General features: G+C 31.1%; 1 protein-coding gene across 1 annotated transcript in view; it reads right to left on the bottom strand.

Moving 5' to 3' along the window:
- EPHA6 (EPH receptor A6) overlaps nucleotides 1–25,968 on the bottom strand; it is a 790,812-nt gene that overhangs the window by 403,439 nt on the left and 361,405 nt on the right. The window contains 1 exon segment of the mRNA XM_039879096.1: nucleotides 24,324–24,659. Coding sequence (XP_039735030.1) covers nucleotides 24,324–24,659 — 336 coding nt within the window.

Raw genomic sequence — 25,968 nt, 5'->3', positions numbered from 1 at the left:
ATCCCTGAAAGCAGGGGATAAACCTTCCAAGTGTAAAGGTACTCTTCTTGTACCAGGAGGGTAGGAGGCATCCTTATTAGAGACAGAAATTTAGGCCTAAGAGACTATGTAAACAAACCTTGTTACTTCTTTATCAATTTACTACTCCCAGCCCAAACCTCCTTGTCCTGTCAATACTTTATAAATTTATTGTTTCTTTGTATAAAAAGTATAAAAACTTCCTGCTTTGGTCACTTCTTTGAGTCTCAAATTTTTATGGAGCTCCCATAGGTACAAAATTAAATGTTTTTCTCCTGCCTTATGTCAATTCAATTATTAGACAAGCTAAGGAACCTAGCGGGGAAGAAGGGAATTTTTTTCCTCCTCTATAGTATATAACAATTTATTTTAAAAGTGTTCACAATTTATTAAACAGTTCTTCTTTTGTTAAATATTTATTTTAATTTATTTTTCTATCTTTCATGATTTTTTAAATTAGTAGTCAGATTACTGGGTCAAAGGGTATAAACATTTAAAGTGTCATAATAAATATTGCTCACATGTATTTTAAGCAGTTTAAACATAAATTCCCACCAGCAGTATACGAGAATTTTATTTCACAATACCTCATCAGTATCAAATATTATGTATTTTTAATCACTACTAATTTGATAAGTAAAAGTTCCCATTTGTATTTTTTGCATTCTTTTGCTTGCTAATGAAATTGTCTTAGTGTGTTATAAGCAACTTCTATTTCTTCTTTTCAAAATCATTTAATTATGTTTTGATCCATTAAAAGTATGCTTTTAGTTTGTTATTTTAGATATATTGAGAATTCAAATGTGTGTGTAGGCATGTATGCATGCATTAGTGCACAACATCTGATCTTTGCTTCTGGAATTTTTCTATCTGCTTTTGGATTACTAAAACTTTATTATCTCTAGATTGGACAAAACTTACCCATGTGTTTTTCAAAATTATTTAATGCCTTCGTGTGAACATTTAAGTATGATATATACATATATATCTGTATTATATATATGTCAATATATATGTATGTGTGTGTGTGTGTATATATATATGTGTGTATATATATATATGTGTGAGAGAGAGAGGGAGAGAACTTTGAATTGCATGGACTCTAGTTTAAAACATTATTTTGAAGAGGGAATGATTAGCTTTACAAGGATAAAGTATAACAAAAATAACTATAATTTCCCAATGTGTTGAAGAAGTAAGCACCTGAATTTCTATCTAAAAACATGCAAAACAAATTCAACTAGTATTTCTTGTCTTTTGTGAATTTGCAAATTTTCTTATCACCAGGCCCTACAATATATGGATTTAACTCAAATGTGTATTTCAGATAAAAAAAAAAAATTAAAGATCTTCCCAACCAGAATTGTTTCTTTGAAGTAGGCCACTATATCTTATTCTTTTCTTACCTATACCATTTGATGGTATGTAGTACTACTCACATAGTACGGTTTAGTAAATCTCAAATATTTTACAAAGTAGAACTATCTATGTAATAAACATTAAAGTATAAAGAACTTACTAACTTCTCTATCATTTTCCTAGAAAATCTATTCTTCATTATTTTAACAAAATAAAACCTTAATGTAAAATATTTTTAAAATACAAGTATTTAGAAAAATCTATCATTCCACATTCCCAAAATAACCATTCCTAAACTTTTAATATTTTGCCTCTCAGCTGCTTTTTACAAACCTAGAAATAGAATTACTAATTAAATACTGTTTATATTTCTTTTAAATATTTATATTGTTTACTTTTCTCAGAATGTCTCCATTATATAGTTCAACTAACAAACTTGCTAAAGATTATAATAAAAAATACTATTGGTTAGCTAGCCTACTCAACACTCATTTTCAAGTGTGGTCTTTGATGTTCTTTTCTCCTATAGGGATTTAAACGCACCAAACTTGATTTTCCAGCCTGCCTTGCAGTTAGAAATAGCTATGGGGCCAAGTTCTAACGAAATCTAAACAGAAATTTGCTGATTATGGTTTGCTGAAAGCTTTTTCTTTTTTAATGAAAAGATACAGGCAGGGCTATTATTGCCATTTTCTTGTGCATCCTTTTCTCTGCCTTGAAAACAGATATGCTGTCTGGATTTGCAGTCAGCATCTTTGTAACCAGAAGAAAAGATGCCAATACAGTATGACAGAGCAGGAAAACAGGAAGCTCCAAAAGCCATGAATCATCACTGCATAGTTTGATCACCTCTAGCAGGACTCTACCTTTGTTCTTGGTACATGAGAAAAATTATTTTTTGTTTAGGGAACTCAATCAGATTTTGTTTCTTTTAGTCAAGTCATTCCTAACTAGTAGAATTATTATTTTCTTCATTTTTAGACATAATACCGTGGGAACCTCTCTAATGCTTAGAAAACCAAGACTATTGAATATTTGTCCTAGTTAAAAGAGTAAAGAAGAACAATTACGTGACTGTTTTGGGCCTGGAATTTCCCAAATTTAACCTTATGTCACTGTGTTCATTATTCTAATAGAGATTAGACTTTGACAGGTATTATGTAAGTAAATCTAAATTGGATTATACTTCACAATTTTAGTGGTCACAGTGTCTCAGACCACAAAGGATCAATCATCTCTGTTCAGAGAAAACTTTAAGCAATTCCCACCGACATAGAGCCCATAGAAAAAAATAATAAGTGGAGAAAGAAGAAAAATAAACTATTTAAATTGACTAGCGGAATCTTTTATTATTTACTTTTTCAAATCAATGGAATATTCACAGGTATAGGAACCCATATTCACAATTTGAATAAGCAAACAAACCACAAAAAATATAGTCAACTAATTTTCTAACTTAACTAGCAGATTAAACTCATATTTCAACATTAAAATAACAAATTGTTGTTGTTACAATACATTAACTACAGATCTCAATAGTTCTGCCTCTGGTTCTATTTCATTACAATATGTCTTTATTCCTATTTATTTCTAATGGAGAGTGGAGTATAAACTGACCTTTACATAAATGACTTTATTTATATGCAAATCATCTCTTTAAACTCTGGTGAAAGATTTATGTACAAGCCCATATTTTAAAAAGTAAAAGCTAAATATCAAAATTTTATTCCTCACTCTTCTTTGTATTATATTTGTACCACACTTTCAGATCATTCTTACTAGTTTTCCAAGGGTTAGTGTAGTTCATTAAGACAAGATTAAGAAATATCTTATATGGATAAAGGCCAGTCTTTTTATTTTGATGGCTCAAATTAGTTCAATGTTAGAGTCCTCTCTTATTGTACCAATCTACCCAGGCTTTTACTAATAGTTCTTCTATTGGATTTATAAAGGTTTTAAGCAACAATCACATTAAGTGAAAGTTAAACAACTGGAATAAGCTGTATTTGTTAATGGTAGTAAAAACTCCACAAAAGCCAGGTTTTCTTTTTTAAAAAACATGGAACCTCTGTAAATAATACTCATGTGAAAATAATTCCTGATTACTGGAAATATTAACATTTTACTTATCTCCATTAAATTTAATTTAGTTTTGTTTTGCTCATCCTCAAAATGAAGTCTGGAATTGAAAGAACTGAAAGAATATAAAATATGACTATTCTCCAGGCTATTGAGAGGATTTCTTTTCCAAGATACTAAAATTTATTTAATTCATATTGTTTTAACTATGTGTATGCATTTACATAAAAATTGATCATATTTTCATTTCCTAATTAGTTAAGATTAACAATGCCTCACACTATTTCATGAAGGCTAAAAGTTTTAAATACCTCTTTTTATTTCCTCTTAAAATATTTTAAAATAAAATTGCCAGCTATCTACCTCAAAATGTTTATTTCTGAATGTGAAAACCATCCTAGGTCTTTGGAGAATTTTCTTTGTCCTTTCTTCAGATATAAATTACAGGCATATTAATCAAAAGGATCCAATTACTTTATCTAGAACATAAAGCTTTATCATCTAGGCCAGGGGTTAGTAAACTATGTCTAATGGGCAGAATCTGCTCCAATGCTTGTTTTTAAATAATAAAGTTTCATTAGCACACAGCCATAATCTTTTATGTGTTGCCAAGGGCTGCTTTCATGTTATAAGGGCAGAACTGAGTAGTCTGACAAGGTCTGCACAGCTGAAAACATATACTATCCGGTCTTTTATAGAAATAAATGTTAGGTTGTTAGGTTGTAGGGGCATACATAAAAAGATCTGGAATACACCTACATAGAATGTTCATGTTTTTTATTTGAAATAAGTATTGAACACTATCCTTTTTATGTCATGAAAAAGTTTTGGTACAGAAAACTACAATGATGTCCCAATTTACCCAACTTTGTGGCCAGAATCAGAATGAAAAGCAGTTGTAGACCTTTAGTCTCATGTCTATCTATCACATTATACTTTCTTTTCTAGTAACACACACCTCATCTTATAATTTTCTTTATTTAACTTTATATGTCACAATTATACCAAAAATTATAACTCTATAACCAAAAGATGGACAACTTAGACATAATCATGCAAAATTCTATAGCTTAAAGATATTTTTATTCTACATCTTTTATAAATATATTATAAATAAATTTAAATTGTTAAATTCCTAATTGAAATTATTTTCTAAGTATAACATGTTTTATATCATTATATATTTTAGTTATTATAAGTGAAGAAGTGTAGTTACACTCTAAATGTATTGTTTTACAAACCTTAAATGCCTTGGCATACACGCCCCCTTTAAGCAGAAGTCATTTAATAAAGTATTATGAAAATTTAACTTAAAAGTGCATTCCTTTATTTTATCATGTATTCCTTCATCAATAAACATTTATTAATATCTCCTGAATGTGAGGCACTGTACTAGGCCTTGAAGTACAGTAACACATTCGATTTATTTTTAGGTACAAAGTAGGAACCATTTATTTTGCCATGACAGCACCATTAAACATTTGTTCTTTTAGATAATTTTGATATGTTTTATAGTTCCCCAGAATACATCTATTAGCCATGCTCATAGTGGAGGTATGGTCATTAATAAATATATATTGATTCTGCTTAGCAGTTAACATCAACTTTTAAAACAAAATGCTGATTATACAGAATATTTGAATAATTGACTAAAGTTAAAATGACAGAATAAAAGATATATTTGAACTGTAAATATTAGCTAGTTTTGCTATAGAGTTTTATAGGAATCACAATTTATAGGTATATTTAGACTATCTAGTTAGAAAGTGGTTAATAGATTATCTTGAAACTGTAACTATCAAAGAATCTTCACTTATTCAGTTATTCATCCATTTATCCATTTAATAAACATGTCCTGGGTGCCTAGGATGAGCCAGGTTCTATTCTAGCACTGAGAATATAGCAAATAAGCATAAGAGAAGTTCTTGCCTACGTGGAACTCACATCAAAGCTGCTAAGAGACAGAAACTTTTGAGTAAAATGAGAAACTGTGATGTGTTATTAAAAAAAGGAAGGTTGAGAATAGAGTTAGCGGTGGTAGATATGAAAAATTATAATTTTAAATAAAGCGTCCATCAAAGTTTTCAGTAACAAATTGCCTTTTCAACAAAGATCTGTAGGAAGTAACAAAAAGAAGTGAGGCCATGAGGTAGAAAGTGCCTGGGCAACAGCAAAAAGACAAGCACGGCTGGGCAGAGTGAGTGGAGTTTCATCAAATATGTTTCTTTTGGAAGTGACAAAATACATGTATGTGTAGAGGCGTATCACAGAATACATGCGTTTTAAATTTAAACCATTTCTTTACAAAATATTTCTTTTAATTTTGCTTTTTTCCCCCCTAAAGCTTACTAAATGTGTCATATGGATATTAGCGAAGCAAAACAAACAAACAAACAAAACTTAATTCAGGATCAGGGTCAAATATCTTGAAAGACATATGAACATTTATTTTTTAAGGGGAGGAGAATAATTTTGAGTTTCAGTATCCTCTTTTGACTTGTGGTCCCTTTCTATTTCGGCCAGACATTGTGGTGAGAGGTTATGTAGCATAGCTCATAACCTCCAAGGATAGCTCAAAAGCCACCCCGAAGTCAAAATTTACTGTGGCTCACCATATTTTCTAGAGTCTGCTAAAATCTTTGCATTTAATCTTTTATCTTCCAATAAAAATATGTTCCTAATTTTCAATAGGTGGGTAGAGAAGCAAAAAGACTTGTGTGAATAAGTTGAGTTTTATAACTGCCGCTACTCTCTGTAGGTCCAGGTTTCAAAAGGCAGTGTGTCCTAATGGACCCAGACTGCCTGGTTACAAATTCTGATTTGTCTATGTCTTAACTGGGTGATACTGACATTTTACTTTGTCTCTCCATGTGTCAGTTTCCTCATCTGGAAAATGCTTATAGTAATACCTTATTGTGCTGGTTTATTTTATGATTTAATATAAGTGCTAGGAACAGTGTCTGACACAGTAAGTAGTTTGTAACTTTATCCCATTAAACAAAGGTTGAACTATATTTTTCCTAAGGTCTATTTTAACTGCAAAGATTCTTTCTTGAAACATTTCCTCAAACACTATGAAAAATCATTAAAACCAGTAGGAAGTCACTTAAAGAAACTACTGTCCAATAAATGTCTAAAGACAATAGGGACATGGAACACAGGTACAAAAAAATAAATGAAGTATTAGTTAAGAATTTTATGATTTATAACATCTTCAAGGTTTTAAGGTCACATTCATTTTAAGGTTACATTCACTTTAAGTTTAGCACTTCTGCTATGAGAGTTGACAAGGATTCGACTTTCTGGTCAGTGGTGACAGAGATGTATGCACGTGAGCCTTCCCGTCCTTTATCCACCATGTAGGTACTAAGATTTCGATGCATCTGTAGGTTCCTTTCCTGTTTTTAGACTAGTAAAACTATTCTCAGAGGAAGTTCCCTTTTGCTATACCTGGACTCATGTAACTAGATTCATAATAACATTTTTTTTTCACCTGAACTAATCATTATTTGTACCTCTTTATTTTCTAATATTTCCTCAGGGTATTCGGTTAAGTTGAAACACAGCTTTATGATGCCCTTTCCAATCAACATCAGACTATTTATTTCAAGTTAGTAATTAACTTCTTGCTTAATTCGTCACACTTAATTTCAAATTAGGCATGCAAGACTATTAAAAACTGTGGTTGTGGTGTTTGCATCTGGCTGAGGCAGTAGCCACTGGCAGCCTTGATTTATCACTCTTCATTTAAATTTCTGCACCAACGACTTTACTTCCTAAATACTGTGACTGGCATTTATGGATTTCAAAATCAAAGTGAAAATAAGCTACAGTTAAGAACTCAACAGCTCAGATCAATGAAAACGGTTTTATAACTGAACACCCTGAAGTTAAATCCTAGGGGCTTGACCAAAAAAGCGGTTAGTGCTCAGAGATGTTGCTATGGGAAGACAATGAGTATCTCACTCTAATGGCTGTTTATAAATCACTATCAAAACTATGCAGCTTGTAACAGTGCCATGTAAATTTGCTCCCAGATGGAAAGTATTTTGCTAAGCCTGCTTCCTTAAAAGAAACCTCCCTCCAATAGCAAGCTTCTAACTCTGACAAATCTCATCTTTGATATTTAAATCTCTCTATCCCATATTGCTCCTATTTGAAGAAGCAGAATATGACATTGTTACTAAAAGCTAGTATATACTAATGCAGGCAAAATTGTCTCCTAAATTGGAAAAGCACGATTTCTAACTTTCTTATGAAAATGACTGTGGTGTAAATCTTGATTCAGCGAAGACTTCTTCAGATACTTACATGAAGAATTAGGCTTTTCTGCAACCCTGCCAGAAACAAATTGTAAAAATTTGTTCCTCCTGCATGGCTTCATAATCTCTATAACTTAACTTAAAAAGGACTTAACTTAAAAATATACTTCTTTTTATTCTTTGGTAGCCATTTTAAGCTGCTAACCTTGTCTTCTCAATTAGAATAAGGAAAGTCTTTGAGGAAGCCACACTAGCTTCTTCCTCTCTTACTTATCTATGTGATAGAACATAGTACTAATCACACATTATGGCTTAAAGAATGTTTGCTCATTCATTTATTAAGCAAATATTTACTAAGCAGCAGCTACTTCATACCTAGTACTGTTCAAGGCTATGGAAATTTAGACAACCAACCAATAAAATACAGTGAAAAAGTCCAAACATCATGGTGCTTAAATTCAGTTGAAAGACCAAATTATATTTAGAATTTATTAAAAAATGAAATTAAGTGATAGAATAAAGAATACACACTAATCACTTTGAAGAAGGTGACTTAGGTACAGTCTTGGAAAATAAATATAGGATCAAAACGAGTGGTAAACCAAAAAAAAAAAAAAAAAGTTTGAAAGTGACAGAGAGCTGTGTGAAAAAAGAGGAAGAGACTCACTTTTATGCTTAAACAATAAAAATTGTTTTTATTTATATCACCAGATTTTTAATGTAATAGATTTTTTATTTTGCAAAAATCATAAGGATTTCTATTTTTCTTACTGAAAATAAAATGATATGGACTTGAATATGGAAGAAAATATTACTGAGACACTTCTGCTTTACCTTCTAAAAATAATTGTACAAAGTGGCCATGGTAAACTTTCAAAATACCTCAAAATATTATACCGTAAGGCATAAAGTAGTTGTTGTACCCATGGGAAGTAATAATAAAATTTAGGAGGAGGAATCTTTTTAATAGAGGTGTCAAAAAGAGATTTGCATATCTATAAACTGTATCATTTACTTTTTACTAGATCAAATCTTTGGAATTCTATAGAAAACCGATTTTAAATATGAAAAGACAGCATAGAATGCTCATCACGTTAAACAACGTAATTATTGAATATTAGAATGCTCATCATGTTATCCAATATAATCTATTCACTTTGCAGAAGAAGAATTTGAAGTCCAGAAAGATTAAATAACTTGCCTGAATTTACATAGCTGGATAGTAGCAATTTAGGGACTAGAACTCAGAGTTGATCTGATTCTGACCAGCTGTTTTCAGTCTCTGTATGTGACTAAACTACTAGACATTTCAAGAAAAAAAACAACAAAAAAAGAATGGCATTATAAGCTGTAAATTCATGATTATGCAGATGGTAAATAGCAGACAAAACTACACATACAGGATATGAAATTTTGGGCCCTGGACGTCCATAAAACCAAATGGACAATAATCTCTCCTGTATATTTTCAGAGTTTTCCTGCTTAGGTTTACGCAATTGAACAATAGGCTTTCTGTGGGTCTGTTCCAGGATGATGAGCCTATAAATAGACTGCTTAATGTTGATGTCCTTAGTGAGCACTTTACGACTAAAGGACAAAAGTATCATGTTATTAAAGCTTTAAAGATTCATTTTGAATATAGTAGAAGTTTGCGTGCATGTGTGTTGTCGGTATGTGGGGGGCCTATATATGTATGTATGTAAGTATGTATGTATATCTACACACTTGATTCAAAAATTTATTTAGTAAATATTTAATGGATAGATTTTATGTCAAAGGTGCTGTGTTAGGCCTTGGGATATAAACATTTATCAAAAACAATAGAAAAAACTAATGTGTATTTGAAATGCAGAGCATGGTAAGTTCTGTGACAGGTAAATATAAAAAGCTATAAAATGATAATCAGGGCAAGATCATGAAGGACCTTATAAGTCACTTTAGAGAAATAGTCAAACATAATCCCACCATATAAAAATAGTGTCAACATTTGAAAATTTTGCTATTCATTTTCTTATGATTATATGTGTACAGCAATTATTTACATAAGTAGGTGATGATGTATAAAAAATTTCCAATCCTACAGCATTTACAATATTGGTAGCATTATTCTCATTCATTAAGCTTAATATTCTGTCTTATAAACATAATACATTTTACTTACTATTTATTGTTGGTTATTTAAGATATTTACTTATTTCCTTATTATAAATAATGCATGTTTATATACACGTATAGTTTTTTATATGTTTTATCTTATCTTTTTTAATATATAGTAGTGGACTTAAAGAATATAATAATTTTAAGGTGCTGCAAACATATTGCCATATAACTTTGTAGTTATTCCTGTTGTTTTAACCAAATCACACTCTAAACACACATAAGCATTACTACGTACGAAAAGAAACCCTAAAAAACAAAACAAAGCAAGAAACAAAAAACGAGTCCAATTTTAACAGAGTAAAATTACCCATCATTCTTTTAATTTTCATTTCATTTTTCGCAAGAGTAAAGCTTTTTTTTGCATTTAGGCAACTGCATTTTTTCTCAGAATTGACAGTTCTTGTCCTTTGCCCATTTATACCATGGTCTATTCATCACAAGTATTTTACCCAGTTTACCATTTATTTTCATCTTACTTATAATACCTTTAATGTGTGAAATTTCTATTAAATTCATCTGTCCTTTGTTTTGTAATTTTTTTATGTTTCTCCATTCACTATTTAGTTATATGTTTACCCACATTTACTTTTACTTAAGATCTTGTTAAACATCTATATATTTAATCACTTGGAATTTGTTTTCAGGTATTTTCTTAGTTAAGGATAACTTGAAGTATCTTAAATAATTTTTCTGCACAAATTTTTTTCAATGGTGTATACTTTTCCTATTGATTTCAGATGTATTTTTAATCCTATATTAAATCTCTTTGTATAGTAAGAACTTTTTTCAAGGCCATCTTATTCCTTTGATCAGAAAACTGTTTTTATCTTGTCATTGGGAAAACAAATAAATTACTGAAATGTGAGCTAATTATTCATTAGTTGATTTGAATTAAATATACTTTTCATGTTTTAAGGGGATATTTTTGGATGAGAATCCATTTTTAAAATACCATATCTAAATGGAGTAGCACTACATTTGTATTTATGTAACACCTTCATTATCAGAGCAACAAATGACATTTTTAACAGACAAATACAATACATTGAATTTTGGAAAGTATATGGAAACTTCCTGCCATACTTGCTAAGAAAACTTTTACACAGAAAATTAAGCAAAATTTCAGTGAAGAAATGAAATCATGAGAAAAGCAATTAGTTCTTAAAACGTGAGAATTTGAAAATAAAGGCTTTTAATGCAAAATCCAGTAGAGCAATACCATTTCTCTATCAAGTTTATGCATTTAGACTGTGAAGAATTTGAATTTTTGCTTGATTGTTTTAAATTCTAGACATATTTATTCTTCTTAGCAATCTAATATATGGGCAATAATGATTTTAGCCTCTTTTGACTCTAAAAGTTTTGTTTTCCCTACAAAATTCAATCCTTATTGGCCAAATTAATGTCAAATAAAGAGTGATTCTTCCCATACTCTACTTATGGTGTTTTTAACACCTTGACACATTATAATGGGTTTAAAAATCACATCAAGGCTGGTGTATGACTTCGTTCTCTCTGAATGAGAGCCATCAGAGCAGAGAAAAGAAAATTTATGGAAGTAGAGAAAAAAAAAAACTAAAGTTAATTAGAGAAATATAAAAAAAGGAACCTTTGTAGAGAACAATTTAGAGAAAGATATTTAGTTCTAGATCCTAGCACAAGAATGAGGACTTCTGCCTTAAAATGTTAAAATTAGATAACTTTATCTAATTCTTCACGAATGAAGAAAGAGGATATATCAATGATGTATTCTGAGAAAAGGTCTATTGGAAAGTTAATGCAATTTGGTTATTTGCATTTCATTCATCATTATGAATTCTTTTTTATCGAGAAAATTAAAATAAAAAATACATGTTATACTAACAATTTTTAAATTTTATTTCTAAAAAAGAAATAAATTATTTTTCATTGTTAGCTATATCTAATATTTACTTTTAAAGTATCAAATTTTATGCATGATATTTATAAGAAACTTCTTATAAGTAGTTTTATTAAATTAATAATTTAAGGAAATACTGTTTAATGAAATCTCTAAGACTTTTCCCATTATATTTTGTTTAAATTCAACATAAAAATAACTTTACTTTAACGTATGCTACATTTAAAGTACTAATTATTTTAATATATTGAAATGTTTTATATGCTTTTAGTATGCCTGTGTTCAATTCATTTTAGTCATACAAAAGAAGCTTAAAGCACCCTGAAATATTTTAACATGGATTTTATTTCATGAATTCTACAAAAATAGATTATAAAAAGTTAATAATTTTTACAGAACACTTTCTTATTTTGAGGATCTGAATTGCAAAAGTTAGAGACTTGAACTATAAAAGCAAATTTAGACTCTATGTTTGTTCATCACCAATAACTGCACACTATTTAGCATAGTTGTTTGTTTTTCTTGCACTAATGCTCCTTGGAGGCACTTGTGCCAGATAATACAGTGGAAGCATTCGGATTTCGAAAAGCCTTCTTAATTCCGTGACTCTCACTCTCCTTTTGGAGAGGAGTCTTCTCCTCTAGAGTCTAATATTGCCATGGCAGTCATTTAACACAGGGGTCCCCAATCCCAGGGCCACAGAATGGTACCAGCCCATGGCCTATGGGCCCGTTAGGAACCAGGCTGCACAACAGGAGGTGAGCAGCGGGCAAGCAAGCGAAGCTTCATCTGTATTTGCAGCCACTCCCCCATGCTAGCATCACTGCCTCAGTTCCACCTCAGAACATCAAGCATTAGATTCTTACAGGAGCACCGGTCCCTGGTGTAAAAAAGGTTGGGGACCGCTAAAGAGAATGACTGAGAGGCTCTCAGATTATCTTGAAAATGTATTGAAGAGGTACCTCTTGAAAAACCTAAATTGGATATACTATTGCTCCTTCTGTGGATCCTTTAGGATTTGTGACTATTAATGCATAAAACTTCTGCAGGCTTCTAGAAATACAGAATTGGGAGCAGTCGAAGAAGTTGGATTGGGGCTAATAAACTTACAAATTGGAATGAAATAAATAAGAATAAATTAATTGGAATGTTCTATTGATGGTCTATCCTATCCACAAAGAGTGGTAATGCAGAGAATGCATTTCCTGAAGTACGATTTATTTTTTCTATTTTCTTCTTAAATAGGCTAACGTTTTCATAGAAGAAATAGTTTAGGTGAAATATATGGAAGATCATCCTAAAAGAGTCAATTAAAAGATACATGAGGATTGGAAATCTTTCTTAGGGATCTTCGAAATGGGATAAAAATAATATCTATTTGTAATATAAAAATATATTTATTTATATAATGTTATCTATAACCTTTATATGTGCATTCTGCCTGACGACTTGTAGCTAAATTCTACATTCTTCTGAGATTCTTTAAGGCATATGAGAATCGTCGCCTTATAAGTATAAAACTAATACAAGCTGGAAGCAGTTAGGTTAACAAAATTCAGATGGCAGAAAATAAAACTTTAAGGAAATAATTTTGCATGTCAGCTATAGTTTAAATTTAAATATATAATTAAATACTGTTTCAAATAGAGTTTAATAGTTTAATTGTTCTCTTAATACAAGCATCTCACATTTTGTAAAACAGTTAAATAAAAATAGCAGTTGAACATTTTAAATATTCAAACTGTTCGGCACATTAAACATTTATTTTCAAAAATAGAATGAGGAAACTATTCCCAATTTCTAGCAATATAAATGTGCAACTCATATCTACAACTGACCAACACATTAATCTTTATGAAAAGTAATAAAAAACTTTAAATATCAAGTTATGATAGGACAAACTATCAAATAAACTTATCCAAATATAATCTAAACTTATAGAAAATAGTCAATCATCCACTATTTATATAAAGAAGTCTTGAAATAGGATGTCAAAAAGAGAGGGAATACATTCACATGAGCATTATAAATGTAATGTAAATGTAATACATATCTTAGAGATTCAGTGATTCAGCAGAAGCATAAAATGAATTTTTAAAGACAAAATGAAAGAAAATAAAAAGTATGTTTCTATTCATATAGATATATTTATCGTCCTTGGTAATATTTACTTGCTCTACGAAAGATGACTTAAGAAATACATAAGACAGACCACAATTTCAAAGGCTGAATACAAATGATTTAATGTCATGTCATAATTATTTTGAGGAAAAAACACTTTTCTGTCTTAAGGTATACCTAGAAGTGACTCAGTATAACAATATATATAGTAGAGCACAAAGGTATCCACAGATATGAAATTTACCTTCAGGTCTATTAGAATATCAAAATAATTAAAATAGCATTAGGCAAATTATGGAACTACATTTCAATTTTTTTGTTTGTTTGTTTTTAATCTTTCATTACTAAAAGCTTTGCTCACTGCCTAACAAAATAAATGTGTGGTCAAACAACTAGGTTCTCTTTTGTAAGTATAAATTTATGAAATATCAACATTCACTGTCTGTCATATTGCTATTTAATCATTTCTTACTTTACATGCATTTTAAGGTCTTGTGTACTAAGTAATATATCAGATACTCAGTTCACAAAAATGTATATTGAATCAGATATTATATTTAGTTTAGTCTTTTTTACTTAGATTTACAAGTTCTCACTTCTAAATCTTAGAAAATAAATGACTGTTGGCTGCTCCATAGTAGGCACGTCTCAAACACTCAAACATGCATCTTATTTTCACTACGTAACATACAGCACAGTACTTGGCACATCATAGTCACAGACTATTTGTTTGCTGACTTATATATAGAGGTAAATGAGAAAAACGATTTTGTAAAATGCTTTCATGGCTGGCTTGATGAGTGTGTGACTAAGCAATTTCACAACTCCTCCACCCCTCGTAGGGTTTAATGTTCAGCTACTGCCATCTTGAAATTTTTAATAATTTTATCATTGAATTTATGTTTCGTAAGTGAAGTCTGATGAGATAATGGAGCATGCACTAGGAGACTGAAGCATCAGCTCTAAGCGAGGTCTAGCCTCTGGCTGCCTCCCCACATTCCTGGAATGTGTTTCCTGGGACACACTTCCCTGCTCTCCACCATGCAGTTTTCCAATCTCTTCTCCGGCCTTTGACAGCTACCACCCTCTGCTTGGTGAGGTGACTGGGTTGACCTCTGAGGAGGATCACATTCCTGGGTTGTCTCTTGTCTCCAGTGGGGATCTGGATATGTGCACAGAAAGGGTCTAGGTTAGCCCCAGGACTGTAGAGCTCTGTGCGTGCATGCATGCGTGCATGCATGTGTGTTGGCTATCTATATTTTGCAGAAGCCATATGTTAAAGCTTCTCACCCACCACGCGCAAGTAGCCAACAACTTTTGGGATGGAGGTTTAAAGACTTTTGGTGTTTTCCCTTCTACTGTGGGTTTGGAAGGTCCTGGCAACCTGGGGTGGCTTCATTCTTACATGTGCAGAGGGTGTATTCTCTGTGCTGGCTCAGTGCTTAGGAGACACCATTTCTTTCTTCTTCAACCTGAGTTTGGCTTATATTTGTCTGTTTTGCTATGCTTGAGACGCCTTTAGGGACTGGGGACAAAGTGGGGGTGGGACTATAGAAAAAGAATTGTATGATTTTGATAATTCCACATACAAGTTAAATGCTCTTATATTTACATTTAAATATAACATTGAGCAATATAAAGAAGAATGGTAAAGTTAATGCTAATAATTTGAAATTTTACTTTTTCTTTACTTAGAAGGACATTAAATGACAGTTAAAAAGCACAATGACAAGGTGAAGGCGAGAAATTATGGAAAGAAAAAGCTTTATATTTTAGTACCTTTCATGGCCTTTCCCCCTGACTTTTTAACAAAGATTCCTGCAGTTTCATTTTTCACTGGGCATCACAAATTATGTAGCTGAAACTGACTGTTTTAGACTCCAAACCAAATAGAAAAGTGCTGAGGAATACATGGAATTAAAAAAAGCTATTTAATCTAAAGATGCTATATGGAATTTCAGTCTGATTAAAAGGTTAGCAATTAGTTTTCAATCTTTACAAATTTAAGTACTTTTTAGGCATAAAGACATTTCACATTTTAAAAATTATCAGAATAATTCTGTCAATTTAGAAATTCTTTTAGTTTAATTCTTACACATTAATGCTTTTCCAATTATTACTAATAGTTAAAGAGGCTTTTAGAAAATTTTTTTTAAAATCTAGTTTTTAATAGTAATAACATAACAATCAGCTACTTGAACAGGTCAATTTGTTTAGTAGGCAGAATTTAGTTAATGAAATTTTCAAAGCAAAGAACTATATTGAAAAGGGGCAGTTTGCTAGACATTTTTCTAACCATAAAGTAGAGCCTTACATCATATGATACAGATTATGCAAAATATGATCATTTATACTTATCTTCACAGCTAACCAGGTTTATTTTTACAAGATTTAAAATATTTAGTAAATAACCTCTACTACTATTCTTCAATTTGTACAGACAATGCCATTAAAATTATTAATGTAGTAGTAGAAGCATCAAAAAAGCAATAAGATCTTATAATTTTATACTAAAGAAAGTACTTATTATTTTCCTGCAAAACATGCAAATGAGAATTCCTCAGAGAAAAGTTCATGACTCTAAAAGCCAACAGTTTAAAATTAAGTTTAGAATTAAATACATTTATCTAACAACGTATAATCAAGGAAAAACATGATTGCTATTACTAAATGAATTACTATTGATTAAAAACTTTTGTTACAAATTCTGTAAGTATAGCACCAGAGAATTTAATGAGTATGAAATTTAGTATATGCTAAAGAATACATATGCAATAATATTTTCTCATTACGTTCTAGATTAATTCTTGGTTAAATTTAAGGCTTTTTATTCCCACTGCCTAGAATAGTCTTCTTTTATATATCCACAGGGATTTTTATTCCATTTATGATCTGCTGAAGTATAATATTATCAAGAGAGATGGTTTTGGTTTTCCTATGTGAAATGCCTCTCTCCTCATTACTTCCAAATCTCTTACTCGTTTAGTTCTTCATGGGACATATACTCAACACTAAAATATAATGTCCACTAAGGCGGGGACACTGTTAGCTATTTGTTTTTCTCCACTGTATCCATAGCACATAGAATATTTTCTGGCAGATAGTAAATTTTCAACAAATATTTTTAAATTAATTAAGTAATTAAAGAGTAACTAAAGCTATCTCCAATTTCTGTTAATGCAGTCAACAGAGAAGTATTAAGTTATAGACAATATTATTTGACTATTTTTAGTCAAATAATATATCATCCTGGCTATCAAGAAGCTTACATTTTGGTTAGGAAAGAAAACTATTACAAAATATGATTATTACCAGTTTCCATAGTGCAGTGGTTATCACATTCGCCTCACAAAATATGATTATGGTCCAGTAAAGTAGGAACAGGTATGCCACTGTACATAATGGACTGGGAACAGTTCACTTTCTGTTTTTGTTGCCTGAGAGCTGAACCTCTGACTAACAGCAATGAAACAGTTGCTAAGGTCTAAGGGACTTTTCCATATCATTAATTTACTCAAAACAAAACAAAAAAAATTGCATACCACAAAGACACTAGACTTGTTAGTAATTTGATGTTCCTCAAGAGTAAAACAAAGTTTACAATCAGACTCTATTATAATTTAATATTTGGATAGACCACAAAGATTTAGTTATGATTAAACTGACGATTCAATTATCTTCCAAAAATATTCAGTGCACTTTTCAGAAGAAAAACACTCTTCCTGAGGAGATAGGAAAATTTTATTCTTCAGTATAAGGTGTCTGTAGTTTTTGAATATCTAATTTTCTTATTTCTAAGAGATATGAAAAATACAAACAGTACAGCATATCTCTTACTTTAAATCATGATTGTTGCCTTTTTGAAAACTTACCATGCCACTAACTTGTATCCAGTGTATTTTGGGTAGGCGTTTCAAACTTTTATATTGATTTTCTAAAATTTGAATAGACTTGCACAGATTTTAGAAAATAAAATACTTGATGTCGAGAATTTTGAAAACACTGAGGATTGTGAGAAATATCCAGACATAAAATAAATTAAATACAGATATAAAGATGAATGAATGTTTAGTGTCCCTAATTACATACTCCAGCAACGTGCAAAAAGTTGGCATTTGAAATAGACTGTATTTCCAAAATGCAGTGGACTGTAAATTAAACAGACATCTTGAGTTTATAAATACATAAATACTTTTGATTTAAATCTATTTTCAATGTCAGTTAAATTAATTATTGCTGCCTGAGAAAATTATAAAATCTTTAATCAAAATGTGAGTCTAAAGCAAGACCTATACAGAGTAGTAACCCAATGGCAGATATAGAAGTGCTGAATGTATATTTTAAGAAGCCCATCAATTAGACAACACGCTTCTGACAATAATTGCTTTAAAGACCCTTTAGCAAATATCAGCAGAATTGGTTTGTAATCTAGCATGTCTTTCACTTTGAACAAGGTCCCTAAAGGTTTTTGCACATGTCAGGATATCTACAAATACAATTTGTTTCAGGTTGACTCTCCATGATTAATATTTTCCTGTACTGTCTCTGACCAGAATAATTCCTTTTACTGAACTATGCACCTTAGTTTTTCTATCATGCACTGAATATTAAAATCAGATGTTTTCTAGGTGTTGCATTCTTGTTTTGCTCTCTAAATGAAACACCTTTAAAGACTATTTAAATAAACTATGAAAATAGAAGGTTACAAATATAGCTCTTTGGGATTATAGAAGTCACTTAATTAAGGTTTATTGCTAAGATTTCTAATTATGAGAGTCATAGTCAAATCTATAGTCTTATTTATCCAACTAAAATCAGAATAATCAAGGAATGTTTCACATAACTACAGCTAAGTGGTTCCAAATGATTTGGCAAATTTTTTTTTTTACATTTGTTTAATCGTAAACAGATAGCAAACAATTAAGTTGGGGTTCTTTAATGTGGTTTCTTTAATATTTCTTAAATATGAGAATATATATATATATAGTCATTACATGAAAGAAAAGGCAATGCAAATTCTCTCTTTATCCTCATGTTCCACACTGTGCATACATAGAGCAATAAAAGCACACTTAATACAATTCTCTAAAAATTTTGGTCTCAAATATTTTGTTTCCTTACTTATACAAGTGTCACCTTATGAACAATATTATTGTCATGATGATTTTCTTTTCTTTGCTTGTGGTCCTGATAATATACTAGTATTTTCTAATAAATGCTGATTCCCTAACTTGGCTAATTTGCATATACCTACTATTTCTCCAAATTTTAGGTTAAATCTTCAGTTCCTTCCTCGAATCCTTCTGTACCTCTGGAATAGATCAACTATTTAGATGCTCCTGATAATTAGTCATCAGTGCCTTACCCTTCAATTGCTCAATCTTTGTATGGTTCCTTCTACTCGGAATTCTTTCCCTTTTCCTAGCCTCACTTTGCCAAGTCACATTCTAGTTATCTCTCAGAACAGAGCTTCATTTAAATCTGTTTCCTCAGGAAGATCAGCCCTTATCTTCCAGACCTGGAGAATATATGCTGTTAGAGTATCTTGAGCTTCTCCTTGGTGGGACTTACCCACAGTACTAATTATAATATATATTGTCATTATTTATTTATTATCTGCCTCCTCACTAGACTGTAAAGTTCATAAGGGCTCACTCGCCACTGTACCTATGTTGAATAAATTAAAGGTTTAGGAATAGCACATATTGCTTTTCCATTTTGTTATTAAAAACAATGATATGTCATCTACAGATAATGAAACAAGTCATTTGCTGTGGCTGTTTCAGTCCAATGAAACTGTAATGTGTTACATTATAGATAACTTTGGAAAGTGCCTCTCAGGCACTTCAAAGAGAATTTCCAAAGATACCCAAGTGAAATGATCAGAAATCCTTTCCTCTATCTGCAGCAGTAAAACTATCATCTTTTCAGGGCTAGCATAAAAATGATGACAGCTAAAGTTTGGTTCTGGGACACTTTAGTTTCTATAAGCTCTTTTTGTTTTGTTTTTACCCAACACTAGAATCTGACCCCTTTTGATATGAAAAGAGTAACTGATACATTCAGAGATAAATTATTTCATAATGTTATCCTTGCATGGAGTATTTGCAATTTTAAAGATGAGATTCTCTAATGTCAGAATTTCAGGCGCAAAGAGACAGGGCTTTCTTGATGTCTCTCAATATTATGACATGGAGATAGTCACTCATAAATATAAGGCTGATTATAATATTTTATTAAGCATGTATGTGACAATATTTTAGTTCAGTTTAAAACCTTAACATACTTTCTAAATAAAATTTAAATATATGTTGAGTTTTTATTAATCATATGTGAAAAAATGTCAAATTAAATTAGCAATAATTGTTTCATAACATTCTTCAACAAAAATAAATTTATTAGGGAAGATTGTTTAATAATATTATCCTGATAAATGTGTAGTCTCAATATATGAATACAATATCTTATTCCATCTTTGATATACCTTCTGTCCTTATAGCAATACACTTTTAATGAATTCCCTCATTGTGTAAGTGAGAAATAATTTATATTCTATCTTTTTTGCAAAGTAAAACAGTAAACTAAATAAACTTCTAATCCTAGAATGAAAGGCTGCTATATGCATATATGAAATTATGTAGCTATTTATGTATATTTTTCTTTAAAGAGATGTTATTTTAATCCTAAAATCTATTTACATTCTATAGTTAAGAATGGTTGTATTGGAATATATTTTTTGATCAAGTGGCAACAAAAGAACCTTAGAAATAATCTGCTAAACCACAGAGGAACAGAAGACCCTAATCTATTTTACCTTGAAAATATAGTTGACAAGATTTTGTTGAATCTATGGGAAAAAAGAAAAAAAAGAGGGAATAAGAATTCCATTTTGAATGAACCTAAAGCAAATTCTATGATGTAGAGATATTCGTTAGATGAAAGAGAAAATTGCATAGTAAATACGAAATGGTTATTGTGTAATACTATCTGTCGTCGCTTTATTTATTAGATGCATATCTGAGAGATCAGCAAGGTGGACTTATATGTATAATATTTTGAATAAAATAGTCACATCCATTTCAAATATGTTTTAGTAGAATATTAAACTTTTCTTTCTGTACATTTTTTGGGTTTAGCAATGTTTTTAACTTTTTATTTTGCAATAATTATAGTTTCAGGAAATTTGCAAAAAAAAGTTAACTACTTGCATAACTATAATACAACACTAAACCAAGAAACTGACATTGGTAAAATCCACAATCCATGGAGCTCGTGTAAACATGCATGTGTGTGTGTGTGCGTGCGTGTGTGTATGTGTGTGTGTAGCTCTATGAAATTTATCATATATATAACCTTATGTAACTACCACCACAATCAAGAATCAACTGTGTCGCCATCACATGGTTCCTTCCTGCTATCACTTTACTGCCATATCTCTCTCCTGCGTATTCTTAGCCCCTAGCTGCCACTAATCTATTCTCCACATGGAAAAAAATAATGATCAGATTTATATAGAATCACGAAAGACCCCTAAAAGCTAAAGCAATCCTGAAAAAAAAGAAACAAAACTGGAAGTATCGCACTGCCTGACTTCATATTACACTACAAAGTAACAATAATCAAAACAGCATGGTATTGGCAGAAAAACAGACACAGAGACCAATGAAACAGAAGTGAGAGCCCATAAATAAACCTGCATATTTATAGGCCAAAACAAAGGAGCCAAAAACATACAATGGAGAAAAGAAAATCTCTTCAAAAAATGGTGCTGGGAAAATTGGAAAGCCACCTGCAAAGAAATAAAATTAGACTGCTATCTGTTACTGTACACCAAAATTAACTCAAAATGGATCAAGATCTAAATATAAGACCTGAAACAATAAATTGCATAGAAGAAAACATAGGTACTAAACTTATGGACCTTGGTTTTAGAGAGAATTTTATAAATTTGAGCTCAAAGGCAAGGGAAATTAAAGCAAAAATAAATAAATGGGACTCTAATAAACTAAAAAGATTCTGCACAGCAAAAAAAAACAAAAAAAACAAAAAACAAAAAATGAAAAAACAAAAACCAAACCATCAACAAAACATAGAGGCAACCATCTGAATGGGAGAAAATATTTGCAAACAACAACTCCGATAGGGGATTAATATACAAAATATATGAAGGACTCATACAACTCAACAACAAGGAAACAAACAATCCAATTAAAAAGTGGGCAGAGGACCTGAACAGATACTTCTCCCAAGAAGACATACAAACAGCCAACAGACATGAAAAGATGCTCAACTTCACTATTAGGAAAATGCAAATTAAAACCACAATGAAATACCATCTCATACCTGTTAGCATGGTTATCATCAACAGGACAAGTAATAACGTGTTAGAGAGATTGTGGGGGAAAAGGAACCCTCATCTACTGCTGGTGGGAATGTAAATTGGTACAGCCATTATGGAAAACATGATGGAGGTTCCTCAAAAATTAAGAACAGAATTATCATACAACCTAACAATCCTTCTTCTGGGTATCTACCCTCAAAATTTGAAAACATTTATCCATAAAGATATATGCACCCTGATGTTCATAGCAGCATTATTTACAGTGGCCAAGACATGGAAACAGCCAAAGCATCCTTTGATAGATGACTAGATAAAGAAAATGTGATACATATATACGATGGAATATTATTTAGCCATAAGAAAAGAGGAAATACTGCCATTTGTGACAACATGGATGGATCTCGAGGTAATCATGCTAATCAAAGCAAGTCAAACAGAAAAAGTTGAGGACCATATGATTTCACTCATATGTGGGATAGAAAACTGAAAGCAGCAAATGAACAAGACAAACAAAAACTCATAGACACAGAAAGCAGTTTAGTGGTTACCAGAAGGGAAGAGGGTAGTGGGGTGGTAGATGAAGGATAAAGGGACCAAATATATGGTGACAGAAAGAGATTTGACTTTGGGTAGTGAACGCACAATGCAATATATAGATGATGTATTATTGAATAGTACACTTGAAACCTACATAATTTTATTAACCAATGTTCCCTAATAAATTTAATTTAAAAAAGAATGTTATAGAAGAGAATCACACTGAATACCTCCTTTTGATGTTGGCTTTTGCACTTACCACAGTACCCTTAAAGTTAATCCAATAACTTGTATTAATGGTTTGTTCCTTTTCATTGCTAAGTTGTACTCTAACACTTTCAATAGACTTTTATTTAAAATATCAGAATATGCTGCTTTAGTGTATGTTATGGACTGAATCTCATACCTCTAAAATTCACATTTTGAAGTCCTAATCTTAGCACCTCAGAAAGTGACTATATTTGGGGATAGGTCCTATAAACAGGTAATGAAGGTAAAATGAGGTCATATGGATGGGCTTTAATCCAATATGATGGTTCCCTTATAAGAACAAGAGATTAGGATACAAACATGCATGGAGGAAAGACCATCTGAGGACAAAGGGAGAAAATGGCTATCTACAAGCCAAGGAGAGAGGTTTCAGAATGAAATCAACCCTGTCGATACCTTGATCTTGGGCTTCTAGCCTCAAGATTTGTGAGAAAATAAATTTCTGTTGGTTAAGCCACCCAGACCAAGCAAACAAAAACAATGTATAAAAATAGTTTTAGCTTTATAAATTTGTTTCATATATGTGTGTTCATATACAATACTTTCTGCTATAAGACAATCATTTGTGTATCCACATAATTTATGAATGCCTCTCAAAGGGAGTTTTTAAAATCTCTGAAGCTTTTCCTGTATTATGCTCTACAATAAATCATGAACATACACTTATAAAAATCATAGGAGTATTCACGCCTAACTACGTTGAAGCAAAAATCTACAGTGTTATAAAGGGAACATTTTAACTGAAAGCAATTGAATTTTTTAAAAAGACAGTTTAACTAGTTTTTACAGTCTGCAATAGCATTTGGACTCATTTCTAGATATTTTTATCTATTTCTTTTTAGAGCGAATCATGGTTTAAGCATGTTAACTAAAATCTTTTTACAATATAGATAATTATAATTAGCATAAATTTTTACTATTTGCTTTATTTGATATGAAAAAGGGATGTCAGCATAAGTGGGGTAACTGAATTTCAATTCAATCAGTAACGTTTCATTTATGGCTAATGTTCATTGGTAAGAAACATGGATTTACTCATTTCTATTGGTATAAGATTATATAAAAAACAAATACATAGACAATAGAAAGAAGTATTGTATCTAATCAACTATACTCCTAAGAAGTATATCAAAAAAATCTTTTTGCACCTTTGGAAACAACAAGAGCAACAACAAGAAAATCACTTCTGTAGTATATAAAATATACAATGGCACTGTAGGAAACATAGGCCCACCAGGGATATTATGCAGCAAAAGGAAATTATGGGTTTGTTTGAGAGAACAGCAGTGGAACTTACCGTCTTGATCTGTGGTCACTGTAATAGCTGTGAATGGCTTGGGAGAAAAACTCAACTCAGAAACTCCGTTCATGGCTTCTATTTCAAAGGTATAATTCACGTGAGACACAAAGTCAAGTACTATCACGGAATTGTTGATCAGGCCAGTATGTCTTGGGATGAAGCGGAGTCCTCCACCACAGTCCTCACACTGGCTGGTGTCTAAGCCACATTTCTTACAGATTACACTGTATGTGAGATCTTTTCTCCCTCCTGTGTCACTTGGTGGGCTCCATTCCAAAATAAGGGCTGTTTCATTGATGTTAAAAACCACATTCCTAGGAGCTGAAGGTGGCCCTAGAGAAAAGCAATTAAAAAACAAAAGTACATGTATAGGACAATGAATTATGGTGCTAACTCAAAAACTTCATCAAAAAACACACGTTGGTCTTTTTTATTAGTTTGAGCTCTTTCTTCTTATAGGAACCATAAAGAACATATGGTTAAAAATATCTGATTAAGTCTAGTAAAAAACGAGTCTTTAGGAGTGAAGATAGTTTATAATTAACTTTTTGGTATATGAATTTCAATATTTAATATCAAAAGTCACGGATCTCCACAAGATAATTATACTCTTTAAATTTATTGGCTGGAAATATAAAATCAGACATTTTTAATTATGCTATGGTTTTAATTACATCTTAATAATTATATCACCATTTTCAAATTTTAAAAAGAAAGTTTATATATATTATATATATAAAACAATATTATGTTTAGCCTTTCACATTTCGTAGTATGCATGGTATGTAGATAAAATTCCTATTCATTACTTTTGACAATCCTTAAGCATCTGTTTCTCACGAGTTGAGAATGACCATAAATTTAGGGTGAACAGTTTGATAGAAGAGGAAGAGAAAGAGAAATTGGAGGTAGTACAAAGCCTTTTTATACGACCTTGCTCATTTTGCAGGATAAAAGCATTATATGGAAGGGATTAAAAGGTATATATAAGATATGGTGACTGGACTTTTATTCAGATTAACTTCATTAAACACAAGTAACTGTGTCCTTAAAAGCTGAAAAAAAGACCCATACAATCATTTTATTTATCATCAAGACTCTTCATTAAACAATCTGGTCACAAGGTTTGGATGAACATCTTTCCTCAGTCTTCTCACTGCATGGTCTATTAAATCCTTTAACTATTCCACCTTTTTTTAAAAAAAATTGTATCAATAATCTTTTACACATATTTAAGCCCTTCAAACTTCAGTTTCATATCATCTATTGAGCAAATATTAACTGAAAGTCTACTAGATGCCATACACGGCATTATGTGCTATATATGAAATAGAATCCTTTCTATAAGAGACTATGCTTATATTGATACTTTGAAAAATAATTCATTGCAAAAATAACTAATGAAATAACATTTCTGCCATATTTTAGAAGGCTTATTTTTAAGACATCTAAACCAATTTTTAAAATTTCTGCTATTAAGAAAATTTGCTTAGAAAGTGGGAAGAAATTTCTTTGCTCAACATTCTCTCTACAGAGAGAAATGTGAGTTTTGATATAGGCTCCTTTTGTATTTCAAGATACAGACATTCATTCATTAAATATTTTTTTAGTGACTATTATGTGTACCATATACTCTACTAGA

Source organism: Pteropus medius, unplaced genomic scaffold (assembly GCF_902729225.1).
Source record: "Pteropus medius unplaced genomic scaffold, Ma_sr-lr_union100, whole genome shotgun sequence".
NCBI lineage: Eukaryota > Metazoa > Chordata > Mammalia > Chiroptera > Pteropodidae > Pteropus > Pteropus medius.
Note: the sequence above shows the minus strand (reverse complement) of the source record. Positions and strands in the feature narration are given on the sequence as shown.